General features: G+C 41.0%; 2 protein-coding genes and 1 pseudogene across 4 annotated transcripts in view; 2 read left to right on the plus strand and 1 right to left on the minus strand.

Annotated features, from left to right (window-relative positions):
- Window positions 1–909: 909 nt before the first annotated feature.
- Spryd7 (SPRY domain containing 7) lies at window positions 910–19,588 on the minus strand. Of its 2 annotated transcripts, XR_004772562.1 has the most exons (6): window positions 19,346–19,588; window positions 14,394–14,510; window positions 11,223–11,389; window positions 5,576–5,678; window positions 2,433–2,595; window positions 910–1,874 (listed from the first exon to the last, which is right to left on the minus strand). XR_004772562.1 is itself a non-coding variant. In XM_027390379.2 (5 exons), the coding sequence occupies exons 1-5, from the start codon at window positions 19,449–19,451 to the stop codon at window positions 1,777–1,779; spliced, it is 591 nt and encodes a 196-aa protein (XP_027246180.1). In that variant the 5' UTR covers window positions 19,452–19,585; the 3' UTR covers window positions 914–1,776. The 2 variants fall into 2 exon arrangements, 1 of the variants encoding a protein (XP_027246180.1); XM_027390379.2 differs by lacking the exon at window positions 2,433–2,595 and having other exon boundaries at window positions 914–1,874; window positions 19,346–19,585.
- LOC113832730 lies at window positions 4,263–4,361 on the plus strand (annotated as a pseudogene).
- Window positions 19,589–19,807: 219 nt separating the features above from the next.
- The window catches only part of Trim13 (tripartite motif containing 13), a 49,369-nt gene continuing 48,361 nt past the window's right edge, over window positions 19,808–20,815 (plus strand). The window contains exon 1 of one of the 2 annotated variants that reach the window (XM_027390373.2): window positions 19,808–19,888. The gene's annotated coding sequence lies outside the window, so the exon portion shown is untranslated. The remainder of the gene's footprint in view (window positions 19,889–20,815) is intronic. The other variant, XM_027390376.2, reaches the window with a different exon arrangement.

Consider the following 20,815-nt stretch of genomic DNA (forward strand, 5'->3'; position numbering starts at 1 on the left):
GTCTAGTCTGGCCTTAAATTTGTGAGCCTCCTTCCTTAGTTTCCCAAGTTCTGGGTTACTGTCCTGTGTCACTATATCCAGTTAAACGTGTTCTTTGGGATTTTTTGTTTGTTTTGTGAATCAAATTATTAAAACAGGAAGTCAGATGAAAATGAATACATAACATGTACCAATCTGAATTCTATATATCTTCAGAGATAAAATGTGGGTTTAGTAAATACATGTTTACAAAGCACATTGCCAACTGTTTGTCTGGCAAATAACAAATATACACTGTTCATAACTCAATAGCTTCTGGGATACAGGCTACCTTACATGTTTGGAAATTTTACATCATGTAAACCCTCTCAAATCTAGTATGTTCCTGAATGCCTACCCTAAGTCTCTGCTTTAGGAGGCTGGGTTGCTTCTGAGAATGTCCTCTATTCTAATGCATTCCCCAGTGATACTTCTGGTCTGAGACACCATGAAAACCACTGCTTCACAGCAAAGGCAGCTATGGTTTATTAACTGTCCAATAATTAAAGCATTTTACACAACTATCAACTAGTTACAGGTTCTCAGCAAATCAGCATGATTACCCATTGTGTAAGGTGGGAAAACTGAAGACCCAAGGCTCTAAGAAATTCAGCAGAGGACAAGAGATTGGGCAGCTGTGCTTTGCATTCCAGCACTCATGTGTTCCTTGTTCCATGCACATGCCATACCACTTGTTGCAATGCATGGGGACTCTGCTCATCAGAAAAAGAATGTACCTGGAGATGTGGTTAGTTCAGTCAGGGTGTTGACTAAGGACAGGGACTTACTGAAGATCAAAGGCTCAGGGTTATCAGGACTCATTCATCTCAAAACTTCTAAAATTATCACCATGTAATTAATGAAGCAGGAAGAATGTTTTAAATACAATGCTGAATAACCCTTATTAAGTGTTTATTATTCCTTACAGCAAACATACAATTAGATTTTTTTTTGGTAGGGTTTCCCTACATAGCCCTGGTTGTCCTGGTACTCATACCCGCTATACAGACCAGGCTAGCCTCAAAATTACAGATATCTGCCTGCCTATCTCCCAAGTGCTGTGTGCTGCCACACTTTAGATTTAAAGCATCACAACTCTGTGAATGTATGTCAGTGTATTATGCACAATCAACCGTTAGCTTAATGGTCTTCAACAAGATGGTCTGATAACTAGAGTCTCTCACCTTTCAAAATGGCAACAGAAAGCAGTGATATAACACAACAAAAGAAGCAGTTTAAGTTTTAAGAAAAGTGGTCCATGAACAGAGGAAATATGTTAGCAAAACTAAGCTGCCAGGTATATAATAAGTTCCTGCCAGTTCAATTTATCAAAAAGGACAAGGAACACAAAATTATTGGCTTACAGATGTGATGACAAGTTCAAAATGACAAAAAATAAAATTATAAAAAGAACCAAAACACCCAATTACACATCACTGTCAAACAAATACTTTATATAAGAAAAATTCCCTTTAAATATTTATATACATGTTAGCATGTAATACTGTTAATCAAAACCATGGTTTGTTTGTTTAAATAAGATTAAATAAGTGGCCACAAATGCTGATTTTTCTATCACAATGCCCAGCTATTTTAAACCAAACTACATTATGGTATAATGAATACATGGGTTCCTTAGACAACAATAAGAAGAGCAATTTTCAGAATGTGTTCTCATGTCTAGATAAGGGAGAGCTTTATTAAGAGGCAAACACTTGTGTAATGGTGCAGAAGTGCAAGTTTTGAAAACAAACACACTCAGAAGATCTGCTGCTCAAATAATATTTTTTCAAAACCAGGTGGAGGAGTATGATAAAATTCACTGAACTGGCAATCCAAAATTGCACTGTCATCAACTAGAAGGGAGAAAAAGAAAGAAATTAAATTAGAAGGATATTCAAATGCACACATAATTATAAATCATACTGTTTTCAGGCAGGGGTGTAACTCAGTGATAGAGCACCTGCTTAGCAATATTGTTGAGTTCTAGCACCACGAAGAATTTAATTATAAACTATTTTCCTAATATAATATTTTAATTAAAAAACTTATGTGCATGGGTATTGGCTTACATGTATGTCTGTGTACCACCATGCATGCCTGGTGCCTGCGGAGGCCAGAAGAGGGCACTGGGTCCCCTGGAACTGGAGTTACAGATGGTTGTGAGCTGCCATATAGGTGCTGGGAACTGAACCAGGTCCTAGCATGAGCAGCAGTTAGTGCTCTTAAACCCCAAACGATCTATGCAGTCCTTAATATCATATTGTCAATAAGAGTAAAAACACCTGCCATCTGGGTTATAAAGTCTTCAAAAATTGTTTTTTTTTTTTTTTTTTTTCAGTGTGTGTGTGTGTGTGTGTGTGTGTGTGTGTGTGTGTGTGTGTGTATTCATGTGTGCATTCCATGGTACACACTCAGAGGTCAGAGGAAACTTGCTGGAGTCAGGTTCTCTCCTTGCATCATGTGGGTCCTGAGGATCTAACGTCGCTGTCAGGGTTGGCAGCAAATGTTTTCATCCACTGAGCCATCTAGCTGGCCTTGGGTTGTAAAATCTTTAGGTAAAAATACCCACAAAATCTGCCAAAAACATATGAAGGAGGTTATCAAAACATTATTAATAATGATCCCAGCCATATACGGTGGATATGTCTGCAGTCTCAACTATGTGGAAGGCTGAGGCAGGACAATCTCCTGAGTTCAGGAGGTTGAGGCCATCTGAGACAATGTGATAGGACTTCATCTCTCCTCTCCCCCTGCCCCTTCAGGATTTCTCTGTGTAACAGCCCTGGCTGTCCTGTGGTCCTGGAACTCACTCTCTAGACCAGGCTGGCCTTGAACTCACAGAGATCTGCCTGCCTTTGCCTCCTGAGTACTGGAATTAAAGGTAGGTGCCATGACTGCCTGGCGGACACTCCATCTTAAATATAAACAATAATAATGGTCTCTCAAAGTTATAAATATCAATAATCTGAATTTTTCACTTGCCTATGTTTTTCTCCATTTTATATGGTGAACATGTATTAGTTTATTTGAAATTTTTAATTTTATTATTATTATTATTTTTCTTGTGGCTCAGTTGGCAAAGTTCTTGCCTACTATGCACAAAACCCTGGATCTGGGTTCATGTAAAACCAGGAGTGGTGGTACACACAGGATCTGGGTTCATGTAAAACCAGGAGTGGTGGTATACACACACATCTGTAATCTCAGCACTGAGAAGGTGGATGAAGGAAAATCAGATTGAGGACACCCTGGGCTACAAGAGATCAACCTGGGCTACAAGAGATCAATCTGGACTACAAGAGATCAACCAACAAAACAAATAAAAGCAAGCAAGCAAACAAAAACAAAACATTGGTCCAGAAAGATGTATCAGTGGGTAAAGACACTTGCAGCTACATCTGATATCTTGAGTTTGAATCCCATAATCAAATGATTCCCAGATGTGGCTGCGTGTGTGTGTGTGTGTGTGTGTGTGTGTGTGTGTGTGTGTGTGTGCTGCGTGTGTGTGTGGTGTGTGTGTGTGTGTGTGTGTGTGTGTGTGTGTGTGTGTGTGTGTGTGTGCACCAGATCCTGTGATACTGCAGTTACAGTTGTGAGCACCTAATATAGGTGCTAAGAACATAACCTGTGTCCTCTGCAAGAACAGAAAGCACTCTTCATAGCTGAGCCAATTCTCTAGCCCCTGGAAGTACTTTTGAATAACTATTTTATACACTCACTTGTATTAATTAGCTATTCATTTTTAATTTCCCAGGCTAACTTGTTTAAGATATTAAGCTACATTTACATTTATTTAAGCAAATAAAAGATTTTTTAAGCTTATTTAATATGTAAGAACACTAACCTACGTTGAATTTAAAAACACACTTTTTGTTTTGTTTTTCAAGACAGGGTCTCTCTATATAGTCCTGGTTGTTCTGAAACTCATTATACCTTGAGCTCAGAGAGATCTGCCACCCTGTACCTCTCAAGTGCCAGGATTAAGAGTTTATGCCACCATGTCCAGTTCATCTCTCCTCCCCTCTCCTCTCCTCTCCTCTCTCCTTCCCCCTCCCCTCTCCTCTCTTCTCCCCTCCCCTCTCCTCCTCTTCTCTCCCTCCTTCCCCTTCAGGATTTCTCTGTGTGACAGCCCTGGCTGTCCTGCGGTCCTGGAACTCACTCTCTAGACCAGGCTGGCCTTGAACTCACAGAGATCTGCCTGCCTCTGCCTCGTGAGTGCTGGGATTAAAGGGAGGTGCCATGTACTCAGGTAGTACTCATACTAAAATTGGATGGATACAGAGATTAGAATGGCCCCTGTGAAAAGACAATATGCAAATTCTGAAGCACTCCATTCTCCTTAAGATGGGGCCACATATGGAAAGGGATCATGAGTCCCCCATCTCTCCCTGAATGGTGAGGAAGGGGAGGTCATTCTTCAGTGGTGTTCCACTGGCAAGTTCTAACTTACCCAGTCACTAACCCACATCCCATGCTCATGTGAGCCACCCTAATGAAACTCAGTGGGTCACAAAACAGCAGAGGCAAGTGGATCTCTGTGCATTCAAGGCCAGTCTGATCTACAGAGTGAGTTCTAGGACAGGCTCCAAAGCTATAGAGAAACTCTGTCTCAAAAAACCAAAAAAAAAAAAAAAAAAAAAAAGGAATCAACTTTTACAGAAATGATAGTTCTTGTATGTATACATACCCAGCTATCAAAAACAAAGAAGTTAATCTGAAACTATTCTAATTTATAATTTCTCTCAGAAAAGTGATAATGTTTAGGTAATTTTATAAAGACAATGATGCTCAATTCACATAAAATTCCCTAGTTCCAAAATATTTGTTACAATTTTATTTCTTTGTCATCTAATCTTCACTAGTAATTAGTAGAAAAACCTTTGTAAATTCAGTGAAGTTTGAACTTTCTATAATACAAAACTACACCATAAGGGGCTGGAGAGATGGCTTGGTGGTTAAGAGTACTAGCTGCTCATCCAAAGAACCAGGGTTCATTCAGTTCCCAGCACCCAACTGGCAGCTCACAACCATCTGTAACTCCAATTCTTCTGGTATCCTCTAGCACCAGGCACACAGGTGGTACACAGACACACACACACAGGCAAAACACACATCACATAAAATTATAAACAAATGATGTGATAAAAGAGGACATGGTCATGGATAGTTAACTACAACCATTTTATTTAACCAATTTTGTTAATATGTAGGGAATAAAGCTGGGTGGTGTTGGCACACACCTTTAACCCAGCATTTGGGAGGCAAAAGCAGGTGGATCCCTGAGAGTTTGAGGCCAGCCTGGTTTACAAAAGTGAATCCCAAGCATAGGTTGTTACACAGAGAAATGCTAACTTGAAAAAAAACAACACACACACACGTATATGAACTAAATATTTAATACTGCAGAGATAATGTAACAGTCTGAGTACACTCTACTCGAAATATCCTCATCAGCAAATCGTTCAGACTTCTGAATGATAACTACAAAATTAACATAAATGCCAAATAACAATTAATATGTATCTATTGATAGATGAATAACATATTAGCTTACCATATACAACTGGATACACTGTCCCTCGTATACCTGATGCTGGACAATGCATGTTTTTTCCATTCAAATACACATTTAATTCTACATGGTCATACGTGATACCCTAGGAAGGAAAGAAAAAAATTTTAAAGGATCAAAATAGAAATGTTGTACAAAAACCTGAATAAGCCAAAGCACTGATTGAGAAGCAAGCAAATAGAAACGAAGTGTGGGGTCACAGCAGCTTTTATCAGGCCTGACAATCTGGCAGACCACTTTAACTAAAACATCACTAGAGATTACTGGGGAGGGGGGCTTACAATGTAAAATCCCACTTAGAGGCAAAACAAAGAGTTTAAATCATAGTATTATATTTGGATAACCTGGATTTTATTATTTAAATAATAAAAATAAGCCCATATGTCATAAAGACTATTTTAAATTCATAAAGAACTTTTAAACCCTGGTCTTTCTCTAGAATGTTATCTAATGGGAAAAACACTCTTCCCCATTAGGGACTACCTGTCACTCTTTTCAAGCTATGAAGAGATGAGATGACACTTATTATTTATTTTTTATACTTTAATCTTTTTTGTTTTTTTTTTTTTTTTTTGAGACAGGTTTTCTTTGTGGCTTTGGAGACTGTCCTGGAACTAGCTCTTGTAGACCAGGCTGATCTCGAACTCACAGAGATCTGCCTACCTCTGCCTCCCAAGTGCTGGGACTAAAGGCGTGCACCACCAATGCCCAGAAACTTTAATCATTTTTTAAACTTAGAAACATTATTATTTTTGTATCTGCTTGTGAATGCTCACACATGCAGGTAGGTATCCAAGAAGGCCAGAAAAGGGTGTTGAATCCCTTGGGGCTGGAGTAGTTGTAAACCCCCCAACATGGGTACTAGGAACTGAACTCAGGTCTCTAGAAGGACAAGTACTCTTACCCACAAAACCATCCCCAGACAAGTTGTTCCTAAGAAATCATACATTTCTCTTTCTTTACCCTGGTTTCATGGTAAAACCAATGTGTATAATTCAATATGAATGACACTGAGTGTCCAGTTAAAAAGAATAGGTTAAAAGTTAAAAAAAAAAAAAAACAGAATAAAATGCATTGCTGAATACACAAATGACAGCTAAAAAGTGACATTAATCATATTGTTAAGGTGCTGGAGGTCACTTGAGACAGCCTGCACTGTGAAACATTATTGTAGGCATTTAATACTTAGTTATTTAATGCTCACAAGAAAGTTATATCCACTTAACAGATGAAGCAGCTGCAGTGGAGAAAGGTTCAGTAACTTATCTAAGGTTGCACAGCAGAAAGTGGCAGAACTGAAACTTAACCCATAAGGTTGTCTTCAGAACACCATATACTACTTTTCTTTAAAATTTTGTACAATACAGGTTGGAATCCCTAGTCAGAAATACGAAATTCTCCAAAATCTGAGACCTTCTGAGCTCTGAGATTACACTATTATACCACACAGGGAAAATCCAGAAACTGATCCCATATGATGGATCACAGTGAAAATAAAGGTACACTAAAAATATATATATTGTGCAAATTAGGACAGCAAAATGGCTCAGCACGGGAAACATACTTGCCATAAAACCTGCATCTGACCCTGGGCCCAAATGGTAGGAGGAGAGAACTCTTACATGTTGTCCTCTGATGGCCAACAGTTCCATGTGACCTGAAAGTCACCCCATAATACAATGTAAATAAAGTTCTAAAAACCTTACATTGGCTGGGAATGGTGGCACACGCCTTTAATCCCAGCACTTGGGAGGCAGAGGCAGGGGGATCTGAGTTCGAGGCCAGTCTACAGAGTGACTCCAGGGCTACACAGTAGGATCCTGTCTCAAACAAAACAAAACAAAACAAAACAAAACAAACAAAGCCACTTTATACTGCAAAGATGCTCAGTGGTCACACTGGCTGCTCTTGCAGAGGACTGGGTTTGGTTCCCAGCACCCACATGGTAGCTTTAACTCCAGACCCAGGGGATCTGACACCCTCTTCTGATCTCCATGGGTAACAGGAATGTATGTATACATACACGCAGGAAAAACACTCAGACACATAATAAAATGAAACAAACTATATAATACAAATAATCTCTCAGCTGAGTATATAGGTTAGTTCCATGCTTACCCTTCCTTGGGTCCAGACATATCAAGAACTCTCACTGTGTATATATAAAAATTACAACATCAAAAAATACTTCTGGTCCCAAGTATTTCAGATAAGGCATATTGACCCTATAGTTACTAACTAGTGGCAACATCAGATCTTTCTCTTGAAGAATTAAGAACATAAATACCAGGGGCAGGGAGGTAGCCTAGCATATGTGAGACCTGAGGTTTGAGACCCAGTACAACAATAACAGTCATTTTTAAAATGAAAGAGTAAATAGAGGCCAAATAGCTTAATAAACCACACACACACACACACACCAAAAACAAACAAACAAACAAACAAACAAACAAACAAAAACAAAAGACAAGGAGCAGACTGCTTTTGTAGATTTCTGGATAACTAAATGTGGATTAACTATAGCAATGGACCAACAACTTCACAGATACATTACCTAGCCTTAACTCCCTTTCTTTCTAGGTAAGTCTGAAAAGGTTCAGGAGAGTAGGTGTGGTAAGGGCTGTAAGGATAGCAAAGCTAGAGTTAAACAATGGCTTCAGAACTAGGAATGTAGCTCAGTTGACAGAATGCTTTCCAGTATGCCCAAAGCTCTAAGTTTGATCCCTGATACCACTGAAGCTGGGTGTGGCAGCATACGCCTGTAAGTCTAGAACATGGGGTGAGACAGTCTCTCAGGAGCTAAAGGTCATTCTATGTAGCTACCTAAGTAAGTTTGTGGACAGCCTGCGCTATATGAGACCCTCTGTCAATAAACAAACAAATATACACTGAATGATTGATTTGAGGCAGAGTCTCACCCAGTAGCTCTAGCTGATCTGGAACTCAGTATATAGAGCTCAGGCTGACCTTGAATTTGAGGTGATCATCTTATTCTGTCCCTCCAGTGCTGTGCTTATAGGCATGAACCATCAATCCTAGCTTAAACAATGACCTAGTGATAGCTTCTGTTTCATTCTAGTTTAAAAACACTGAAAACACATTTGTCACGTTTTTAGTAAAGAGGTCTGTTTTAATCTTTAAAAAAAATCAAAGCATAATTACATTAAAAAATAATGTGTGTGATCCTCTTTATGGGACTGTAGTCCAGGTACCCTTCACCACCTTATGGTACCATAATCTACTGCAGCTTAAGTTATAAACCAGACATCTATCAGGATAACAGAACTTAAAAAACTTGGAAGGATATAAGAATCCCCATTTCCTTCTATAAAACACAAGAGTAGTTTTCTGTTTTATAATCGGCCCTTCTGCTGTCACTGTTGACAGTCAGTTAGTTCATCTGCAAGTGTTCAGATCAGAAAGATTATATGCACAGCTTTCTTGATTCTTCATAGACTTCATGTTTTTAGGTCTTTTTTTGTTTTTTAATCAGAATGGGCTGAAAACTCAGTCTAATAATAATGTTGATAGACTACAAGTGTCATTCTTAGATCTGTTAATTTGTGATATCAGTCATCTTTATGAATGAAATGGGACAGGAAGACAAAATATACATCAGTTCAATATCACAATGAAGAAAATACATCTGTTTCAATTTCATCTTTTATTATAACTAGGTTGACAGCTTCAACTTGAAAGCAAAATTCTCTTTTAAGAAATAATTAGTTAGCTGGGCATAGTAGCATACTTCTTTGATGTGTGCTAGCACTTAGAAGGCAGAGAAGCAGGTGGACCTCTGTGATTTTTAGGCTACACAGTGAGTTTCAGGTCAATTAAGACTGCATCGTGAGACCCTACCCCCAAAAAATATTATATGAGGATGCTCTATATTATGGATATCTGGTAATGACTTAACCATACAAAATCAACTAGTCTTAGTTTGCTTTTTATTGCTGTGATTAACAACATGACCAAAAGCAACTTGAAGACAAAAGGGTTTATTTTATCTTACAGCTTACTGAATCATAATGGGAAGTCAGGGCAGGAATTGAAGTAGAGGCATGGATGAATGTTGCTTACTGGCTTGTTTTCCATGGCTCACTCAGCTTGCATTTTTATATGATATACGACCCAGGAACAATTGTGTTGTGGCACCACTGTCCACAGTGGGCTGGACCCTTACACACCCTCAATTGAGGTGTTCTCTTCCCAGATGACCTTGCTTGTGTCAAGTTGACAAAACAACAAAAAACCAACCAGCACACAACTACTTTAAAAAAGAAACACAGATTTTGAAATAGTTTATGCTTTTTGTTTCCTTTTCTTTAGCAGGTAACTTTTTTTCTCTTTTGAGACAGGATTTTGCTATATAAGCCAGGCTTATGAAACTTGCTGAAACTTGCTAAAACTACAGCACCACCAACAACAAAACCTGAAACAAAAAAAAGCTTCTGTAAAGCCTGGCGTTGGTGGCACATGCCTTTAATCCCAGCACTTGGGAGGCAGAGGCAGGCGGATCTCTGTGAGTTTGAGGCCATCCTGGTCTACAGAGTGAGCTCCAGGACAGCCTCCAAAACAATACAGAGAAACCCTGTCTTGAAAAAGAAAAGAAAACAAAACAACAACAACAAAAAAACAAAACAAAAGCTTCCAAAAGCAAGTTTTAAGGTTAATTGTTTTTGGACAAGTTCTTACTATGTACTCCTGGTTGGCCTGGAACTCACTATATAGAGTAGGCTGTCCTTGAACTCAGAGACGCCCGTCCCTGCCTCTCTCTGCCTCTGCCTGAGTGCTGGGATTAAAGGAGTGTGTCACCATGTTCTGTTCTAACCTTGGGATTTTTGAGTCCAGTTCTTTGAAAGGTTCTAAAAGTAGAGGCATTTAGTAAGATTAACTTTAATAAGAATCAGTACTTGCAGTAAAACGCTGTAAACATTTAATTTGGGTGGCTTACATTTTTCAGAGATTTAGTCCATTATCATTATGGTGCAACATGGTGGTGTGTAGGCAGACATGGTGCTGAAGACTCTGAGGGTCCTGCATCTTGACTCAAAGGCAACAGGAAGTGGTCTGAGACACTGGGTGTGGCTTGAGCACATATAAGACCTCAAAGCCCACCTCCACAGTGACACACTTCCTCCAACAAGACCATACCTATTCCAACAAAGCTACACCTCCTAATAGTGTCACCCCCAATGAGCTTATGGGGGTAATAACATTCAAACTATCACAGTTCCTAACATTAATAAAAGTGAAATATTTTGAGAGATCTCTGGCTTCAAAAATACCTAATAATATGATCAGAAAAACTTTAAAAAATTGTATGTAAAGATTTGCCTGTGACAGTAGGATATTGCTTAGAAGCCAATCTGTAAATGATCTTGCCATATGGAGATATAGGGCCAATCACCCTCATGTCCTAGTCTGCTAGCTATTCCAGAAAGGACAGGGCAATGAAGTGAGGTAGCAGTATTCGACGAGTGTTCTCTATGGAAATGGTACTACCTCACTAGATTCAATCCCAGGGCTTTGGAATAAAAATTACAACCCAGAATGTAAAACCATGTCTAGTCAAAACAGCTCAAGTTTAATAATTGACAGTGGATAGGAGCTCTACCAGGAGACTCACCACTACATCTCCTTCCTGAGGAAGGTTGTTTGCTGGCAGCCTGTTTTTTTCTTCGTTGTTGTGGTATAGGGCTCCATCATTTCTCATCACCAAACTGTGCATGTCTCGGCCAAGAGGAATCTGGTTCAAGTTAACTTTCTGAGTTGCAACACCTATACCCCAGATTCCTAAAAATACAAATGTAAATACATCATAAATTTGAAGAACACAAATATAAAAATTTTTAATTATTTCCCCCCCACCCTCTCTCTCTCTCTCTCTCTCTCTCTCTCTCTCTCTCCCAGTCAGCTCTCACTCTGTAGCTCTGTTGGCTTGGATTTAGAACTCACTATTTGTAATGACCAGGTTAGCCTCAAATTCAGAGAACTACCAGCCTTGGATTCATGAGTGCTGGGATTAAAGATATATCCTTAATCCTTAATTAAGGTATATCCTTGTTTTTGTTTTGTAAAACAAACTTTTAAAAAAGTAGATTACAGGGCCAGTGTGATGGCTCAGCAGATAAAGTGACAAGCTTTGATCCTCAGAACCCAAGTGAAAGTGGAAGGATAGACCCACAGATCCTATAAAAGCTGAACTTTGATGTTCACACACCCCACCAGAATCATATACACACACAATAATAACAAAGTTTCTCCGAAGTAAGCTGAAAGTATACAATGTTCTCTGTAAGTAAACTAGGAGGTTAAAAGTTGTATTTCTGGTGTTTAAACAATCATAGCTATGTTATTTTGGGCAAAGTACTTAACTTCCCTATTTCCTCATCTGTTGGGTCTAATAGTACTTACAAGGTGTGGTGGTTTAAATGAGAAGGGCCCCCATAGGCTCATATATTTGAATGCTTGGTCTGCAGTTGGTAGACTGTTAAGGCAGGATTAGGAGGTGTGACCTTGTTGGAGGAGGTGTGTCACTGGGGGCAGGCTTTGAGGTTTCAAAAGCCCACACAGGCCCAGTCTCTCTCTGTCTTTGCCTCCTGCCTGTGGATAAGATGTAAGCTCTCAGTACTGCTCCGGCACCATACCTGCCTGCCTGCCACCATGCTCCACTCCATGATCACCCTCCAAAACTGTAAGCAAGTCCCCAATTAAACACCTGCTTTTATAAGTTACCTTGGTCATAGTGTCTCTTCACAGCAATAGAACAGTAGCTAAGACACAAGGTAAGGAAAAGACATGGGACTACCCAAAAACAGCAATTAGGATAGGTCAAGAAGTTTTTAAAAATGAGCAAGTAAAGCACACACTGAGAATTTTAAAAATGCTAGCTATTACCATTACTACTTTCTCTTAAGGTTTTTTTTTTTTTTTTTTTAAAGCACTGTAGGGCTAGGGGTAGGAGTACATACAGCTTTGTGGTAGTCTTGGCCTTGGGCCCAATTCCAAGCAAAACTATCTCTCTCTCTCTCTCTCTCTCTCTCTCTGCTCTGGTTCTGAGAAATGGGAGGATACTGTCTTTAGTTATATTTATAATGAGTAACAAGTAACAAGAAGATTGATACTGGGGATCTAAATTCAGCACTTCATGCTAGGTAAGTGCTCTACCACCAGCCTGTATCTTCAGAAGCAGGGATTCTCTTCTCCAGCCAAACAAAATATCTAGTGTCCTGGACTTGTTCTCAAGATGCTACTTTTTCAGTCTTCATTAAAATCAAAAGAAATGCTACACATGGAAGGAGGTTTGAATTCTATGCTGTTAATACTCTTTCTGGATTGGCTGAATCCATCAGAAAGTTGCACGCATGTCTGGATTTGACTATCTTGACATCAGAAATACTTTGACCTATGTATAGTTCATCTCCCCTAAGAGACAACTATGACAATGATAGTAGGTGACAATAATAATTTCATAACATTTGCAGATAGGGTTCTGCAGTTTCCCTACCACGAAAGAATTGTGTACAGGATTACTAACACTCCAATAACCCATATGTCCTAGGGATAGCATTGAGGAGTATCCATGACAGAAAAAGCTACATCTAATTTTTTATTAAGTTTAAGGCTCAAACACTATTTTCTCCTTTTAAGAAGAAAATAGGGGCTGGAGAGATGGCTCAGCCATTAAGAGCACTGGCTGTTCTTCCAGAGATCCTGAGTTCAATTCCCAGCAACCACATGGTGGCTCACAACCAACTACAGTGGGATCTGATGCCTTCTTCTGTCATAAAGGCATGCATGCAGACAAAGTACTGGTATGCACTAAGTAAATAAATAAATCTTTAAAAAAATAGGAAGAAAATATATATTTGAGAAGACAACAGTAATTAGGACAGTAATTAACCAGTGAGGTAACTTACAATAGCACAGTGGACAGACGTGGATTTATGCTTCACTTAAAACACAAAACAAAATAAAACCAGTATTAAACCACTTTAAGAAACCAGCTTTGGAAGTACCATATTGTCCGGGGAACAGGATTCACTTATTTCATTATAGTCTTGAGTACTTATAAGATTTCACAGCTTTTTCTAAAAACAAAAATCCATTGATCTCTTCATATGTAATACTGCTACAAAGTTATGATCCTGATAGACAGACTTGCCATATAATTCAAGAAACTCCATAAAATTGCAACAGAGAAGTCTACGGTTTAGATGTGAAATGTCCCTCCCAAAGGCCAATGGGGATCCCTGGTGGATTCAATCATGGAGAGGTGACTGCATCTGCAGGGTTCTACTTTCATCAAGAGGTTGATCCCTTGGTGTATTCACAGTATGATGGGATTATTAAAAACTGATAAAAAAAAAAAGTAGTAAGTGGGACTTGTTTGGGAGGAAGGAGGCTATTGGGAACAAGCCTTAGCAGAGTATATCTTGTCCCCTGCCTCTTCCATATCATTACTGTTTCCTGACTCTCGTGAGGTGGGTAACTTTGCAACACCATGGTCTTCCCCCCATGACTTTGTGCCTCACTGTGGCTGGAAAACAACAGAGCCACTGACCATGAACCTCAGAAATGAGAACCAAAATAAACCCTTCCTCTTTAACCTGTTTTCTGGGGTGGGGTGTTGCAAAGTTACAACTTAGCAAACTGACTAATTTAACTTGGATCACAAGAGGGATGACTCGGCCCTGTATATAAGAGTTTGGGACTTTTCCTTAATCATCTCCTGAATTTTTTTCATAATCAAAATTATCTTTGGTAATAGTTAAGTACAATTATAAATTATACTAACCAGTAGACTGGATTTTGAACTCAAAGTAGCTTTTGTTCTGATGTAAAGGTGCACTGGCTAAACAACCTCCAGTGCCACAGATTCTTCTTCCATTCTTCACAATGACAACATCTGTTCCTAAACAAAACACACAGACACATTAACACATTAACATCATGGTTAATTTGTGTATTAACTGTGTATGTGTAGAACAGGGGCCAGGAGTGGAGAGAGGGAAGATATGTGCACAGGTGTGGTTATTAAAGATCAGTATCAATATCAGTATCCATAGCTTCCCACCTTATTTTTTGAGATGGAACCTGGAGGTCACTGATTAGTAAGACTAGCTGGCCAGTGAGCCCCTTGGACCTTCTTGTTTTGGGCTATCAGTGCCTAAATTATAGACATGTACTGTCATGCTCAGCTTGTTGTGTGGGTGCTGGGGAATGCAAACACAGCAAGCACTTTACCCATGAAGCCCCAGGCTCTGTTCAATAATTCAGTCAACAACAACAAAAAAACAGGAACATTTTAAGTCTTTTCAGATATGGTAATATTGATAGATCATTTTAAATATTTAATTTTCTACTTTTTAAGATACTGATTATATATAATATTCATTTGAATCAAAAAGTCTTTGTGGTAAAAATAAAGATTGCCTGAAGATAAGAATGCAAAGCTAGCCACACTAGTTAGCCATAGAGGCCAGGCAGTAGTAGCACACACCTTTTATCCCAGCAGTCACACAAGTTAGCCATACAAGAGGCCAGGCAGTGGTGGTACACACCTTTAATCCCAGCACTCAGGAGAAAGAGGCAGATGGATCTCTGTGAGTTCAAGGCTACCCTGGGCTACATGAGAGTGAATCAGCCTAAAAGAGAAACAGAACTCATGTCTTTGATTTCAGCACTTTGGATGACAGGCCTTTAATCCCAGTACTAAGGAGGTGGAGACAGGAATGATATGGCTAGGCTAGAGAGGAATGCAAGGTGGGAGGAGACAGGAACTCATTGCAGTCTAGGCAGTCTGAGGAGCATTGCGGTTTGGAGAGGACACAATGCACCCACGGAGCATTGGTAGAGGTAAGAACTCTCAAGTGGCTGGCCATTTTGCTTTTCTAGTCTTCAGCTTTAACTGCAATATCTGTTTCTGGGTTTTTATTATTCATATTACAAGTCTTTTTCAATTAAGTTGTTCCAAATAAACCAAATTATGTTGAATATTTAAATTATTTGTAAGGGGTCAATGAGATGGCTTATGTGGCAAAGGCACTTTCCACCAAGCTTGATGATCACCTGGGTTTGATTTCAGGAACCCAGAAAGTGAACTGACTCCCAGAAGTTCTCCTTGGACTTGATATGTAAGTCATGGCATGTGTGCCCTCATAAATGCATGCAAAATAAATAAAATGTAAAACATTTATAAGGTAAAAGGAGACTAACTTTTAACCAACAAACAGATTAGATAAATTAACAATTTTCACTTAAGTCAAGCCATAAACACTTAAGAAACTTAGTATAGTGGTACAATTTCAATTCTAATCAAATGGATTAAGACAATCTATTAAAAGACAGTTGAGGGTCTATTAGATAGTAGCCATTACCACCAGTCTTATACTTACTACTACTCATACTGGAGTGGTCAAGTAAGTACATGTTTTCTTTGTTTGTTTTGAGACAGGGTCTCTCTGTATTGACTGTACTAGTCTCATCTCCTAAAGGGGATTACAGATGTGTGCCAAAATGACCCATTCTAAATAAGATCTTAATATCATTAAACACACTTTATTTTCATAAAAAATTTAGTTTCATCTCAAACAACTTCATAGATGACTGCAAGAAAAATACTACTTTTGAAATGTGAACCTATTAGTACTTTGTTTCTGAATTTTGGCTTAGGAAAGCAAGTCCATCACAAATCATGAAGAGCCAGCTCAATTCCTATATGTAAGAAAGATTTAACATTATTAATACACATGACTCCCAAAGTCTATGGCCATTATTATCTCCTCACCTGTAATAAAGTCATAAGGCAAGCAGACACAAACATTAGGACTAGGTGGCAGTCCTCCAGAAGGGGCTAATAAAGCTAGGCAATAGTAATAAAAAACAATCACTCTAAAATGGTCCTTTTAAAATCCTACACTGTTAAGGTTAAGTACATTTTTATTTGTTTAAAGATTTCAAGGGCTGACACTTTGTGACAGGCTTGTCACAAAGATTGAGGAGACATGAGTTTAGCCCCTGGAACATACATGAAAGGAGAAAGCTAATTCCTTTAAGTAGTCCTCTGACCTCCATGTACACACACACACTTTTATAAAATGTTAAAACCCAATTTCTGAGCTGGGCATTGGTGGCGCATGCCTTTAATCCCAGCACTCGGGAGGCAGAGGCAGGCGGATCTCTGTGAGTTCGAGGCCAGCCTGGTCAGAGCCAGTGCCAGGATAGGTTCCAAAGCTACACAGAGAAACCCTGTCTCGAAAAACCAAAAAAAAACCCCAAAAAACAAAAAACAAACAACAACAACAACAAAAAAAAACACCAAAAAACCAAAACCAAAACAAAAAAACAATAATTTCTGGGCTGGAGAGATGACTCAGCAGTTTCAGACACTTGCCACCAAGTCTAACAACCTTCCATGTGTGGGAAGAATATACTTCCACATCACAATGCACATAAAAGGAAGACAGGCAGGTCCTTCAGGCAGGAACCTGGAGGCAGGAACTGAAGTAGAGGCCATGGAGGAGCTCTGCTTACTGGCCTGCTCCTACCTATTTGCTCAACCTGCTTTCTTATGCAACTTGGGATAACCTGCCCAGGGATGGCATCACCTTGTCATGGGCTACGCCCATCCACAACAATCATTGGTCAAACAAACAAACAAAAACCCTACAGGCAATCTGGATGGAAGCATTTTCTCAACTAAGGGTCTTCCCAAGTAACTTTAGCTTATGTCAAGCTGCCAAAAATAAGTAACAACGTTAACAAAACACAAACAGAACAAGTGCTGTCCCTTTCAAAATAGCTACCTTGAAAGGCATCTGTTTCTAAAAGACTAATTTACAATTAAGAGAAACAATGAAAATATTTACAAAACTCCAACATGGTTTTAAGTAATACAATATCATTGCTTGTATATTTTCTTTAAAAAAAAAAAAAAAAGGAAAGCAAGTTGGACATGGCTGAAGTATAGGGTGGCTGGAGTCCAGGAATTGTACACAATCTGAGCAATATAGAGACTACCCTCTTTAATAACAAAACAACAACAAACCAAAAGAAAAGGCATGAATCAAACAAAAAAGCCCAAATATATTCTTTAGATTGTATCATATCATTTTGCCATATCCAAATACACACAGTATGTTTCTCATGTTTTCAATTTAAGATCAACTCATATTTGAATCACCCTTCTAAACTCAGCACTCCTTTCTTTTCTTGTGGTTCTCATATGGAGCTTTTCTGTGTTTGAAGAATTTGAATTTATTAGAAGAGTTAAAAAAACTTCCATGGAAGGAAAGAAATTGGGAGATGCTACCACTGTACTACACTCACTACCTGAGGGTGCTAGCTAGACAGTACTGGACAAAGAGAAACAGAAGAATGATGATACAAGGTATTAGTTAGTTCTTCCTACAGAAGACAGAGACCAAAGATCAAGAATGTTCTACAGAACCCACAGCACAGCAGGGGCTCAAAAGTCCACTATAGTCCTCTACTGTTATCACAAAACACTGTCTTGTCGCCGTATTTGTTCAGTGAGTAAGTAAATTAAATTGAAATGTTTCCTGAAAGAAAGTACAATATCTGAACACCCACTGTCTATAGTGATGGGTAAGAAAGAATTTGTCAGGGAAGTAGTGTTGCACACTTTCGATCCCACCATCTGGGAGGCAGAGGCAGCTGGGTCTCTATGAGTTCAATGCCAGCCTCCTCTAAAGATAGAGTTCCAGGACAGCCAAGGCTACACAGAGAGACTGTCTGGAAAAAAAAGAAACAAACAAAAGGAGTTTAAAGGTATTTATTTAAGTACTGAGGATCTGTACAACACTAGAGACTTAGGAATTAAAGCACTGTAAATTTGTATTGGTATTGTACGAGGTACTAAACAATGATTGCATATAGTATTGCAATAGAAAGTAGAATGGGCAATGTTTCCATAATTGTAGATTATCTGCGCAGAAGAGAGCTTTGCTATAAATCTTAAGAATGCATGTGTTACTTAAATACACTGTCCTTTAGACAATGAGGTATTTGGGTAAATCAAAAGTACAGTAGTTTATTGTATAACCCACAAAAAGACAGTACTCTGATATAATTATATGAGAAATCTCTCCGGCCTGGACAATATTCCAGAAGCTTGGAAATGTATAGGAGGGAGGGATCTAAAAGTGAAGTAATGGTGTGTGGGAAAAGATGCAACAGAGGGCGTGGATGAGAAATTATTAAGTCATTGGGAACTGGGAAGAAAAAAATGTGGAGAAGGAGCAAAGAGCTGTTCTATTTTGCAATCGCTTGATCCGATGGCAAGAGGAGAGTCAGATGAAATTACAGCGATCCCAACAGTGACTAAGGAGTCCAGCAATGGAGATTTTCGTGGAAGCAGTGTGTTAGGATCTGAGGTGCTACCCCTGGTTTCTGCGACCGGCCTTGTTCGGACTTCAGGAAGTGAGGGGGAAATGACTGCCTCAGAACAAGCTTCAGCCTGTATCTGATAGTGCTGAAGACAGGATTCTGCAAACAGTGACACTCGACACCCGGACACGGAGGGCGGGCGCCCCCGCGTTCCTCACCTGGGAACACCTGACTCCTCAGGAGGCGATGGAGTCAACCACCCTCTGACGCTGACACGGCCCCGGCCTAGTGGCCGCAGCCAGCCAGGCCACAGGGTGTCGGGCGGCTGCGTGGTCACGTGGTCCCCGCCCCCTTCCCTCGGCCCCCGGGGGCCGTTGGGTCCAGTCGAGAGGCCCTTACCCATGTGCTGCGTGTCCAGCTGTACGGCCGGCATCTCCTTGAGAGGAATGTGGCCGGTCCCGCCGTCCCTGCAGCAACGCAGGCAACACCACGCCGACGCGGACATGGCGCAGCTCCACAGCCCCGCCACGCCGCCCGCGCCCGAGTGTTTTGGGGTCGCGGGAGCTCCGCAACCCGCACACAAATGCCGAGGCGGAGAGGCGAAGCCGAAGCTGAGGCAAAATCCCCGGCGAAGAAGCGAGGACCGCCCGCTGGGGCGGGGCGGGGCGGTGTCGGGGGTGGGCGGGGCCAGCTGCTGACTGATTAACAGAGGGCGTGGCGGGCGGCGGGCGGGCGGCAGGGCGGTGTCGGGAGCTGAGCGGCAGTGGCCTGACTTACTGGGAGAGGGCGGGGCCCGTGGCCTGACGGATGGGAGAGGGCGGGGGCTGCCGTAGTTCCGGAGGGAGGCGGGGCCAGTGGCCTGACGGACTTAGGGCGGGAGGGGCGGCGTGCGCCTGCGTATTGCGGCGCTACCCTCTCCGCGGCCGCCCCTAACACTAACAGGTGAGTCGATGTGAGTCGCTCCGGTTCTCCGGGTTCTCCGGGCTCTCAGAGGCTGTGATTCTGTTGGTTTTTTTTTTTTTTTTTTTTTAGAAGGAGCCTTGCTGTTCGGACCAGGGTCTGGAACTCGCGGCCACCATTGTAGCTCCATACATAGTAGCTCCGTGCTGACTCGGTGTTCAGTACTGGTAGCTGCCCAAGTCTGGGGGGAGGGGGGTCGCGCCCAGGGTGTGCGTGCGTGCATGTGTGTGTGCGCGCGCGCGCGCGCGTGTGTGTGTGTGTGTAATACTCGGCGAGCGCTCGGCTCTCTCGCCTACCACGCTGACGGGCACACGGTCCTAGTCCTGTGCACTGCACTGTGCTTGTGCGGCTGGGGTCTTCGTTGGTGTCGTAGCACTTTATAGCACTTTCCGTGCAAAGGCACTCATGTCTGAGCTTGTTGCCTTGCGGACCCGGGATTCGCAGGCGGCCACCCTTATGAAGGGACCACGGAGGGCTGGGGACAGGGCCGGAGGACGACTTTTTTAAAAACTCGCAAGACGTGTGTGTGAGTTCAGGCGCTCTCGTGCCAAGGCGAGGTCAGAGAACAACTTTGGGAAATAGGTTTTCTTTTCCCGCCTTGAGGATCCGGGGATGGAATTCAGGCCTTCGGGCGGGCTTGTCTGAGCCGCAGAGCCATCTCGCCAGCCCCTGATAGGCCACTGCCACGCTCAGATCTCTTGTGCGCCGAGGGTTACTAAACGTGGGAAAGGAATACCGGGACGCTGTAAAGGAAACCCGGAGTTCTTCCTAGGGTTTGCTGCTTTCTGATGCCACATAGAAGGCCCCGGTGGTGGTCACTTGTCATCTCCATCATCATTTAGATCATCCTGCAGACACCGTCAGGTGTCCAAAAGAATCTCGCTCAAACTCCTCTTACCAGATAACATT

The sequence above is a fragment of the Cricetulus griseus genome (genome assembly GCF_003668045.3).
Source record: "Cricetulus griseus strain 17A/GY chromosome 1 unlocalized genomic scaffold, alternate assembly CriGri-PICRH-1.0 chr1_1, whole genome shotgun sequence".
NCBI lineage: Eukaryota > Metazoa > Chordata > Mammalia > Rodentia > Cricetidae > Cricetulus > Cricetulus griseus.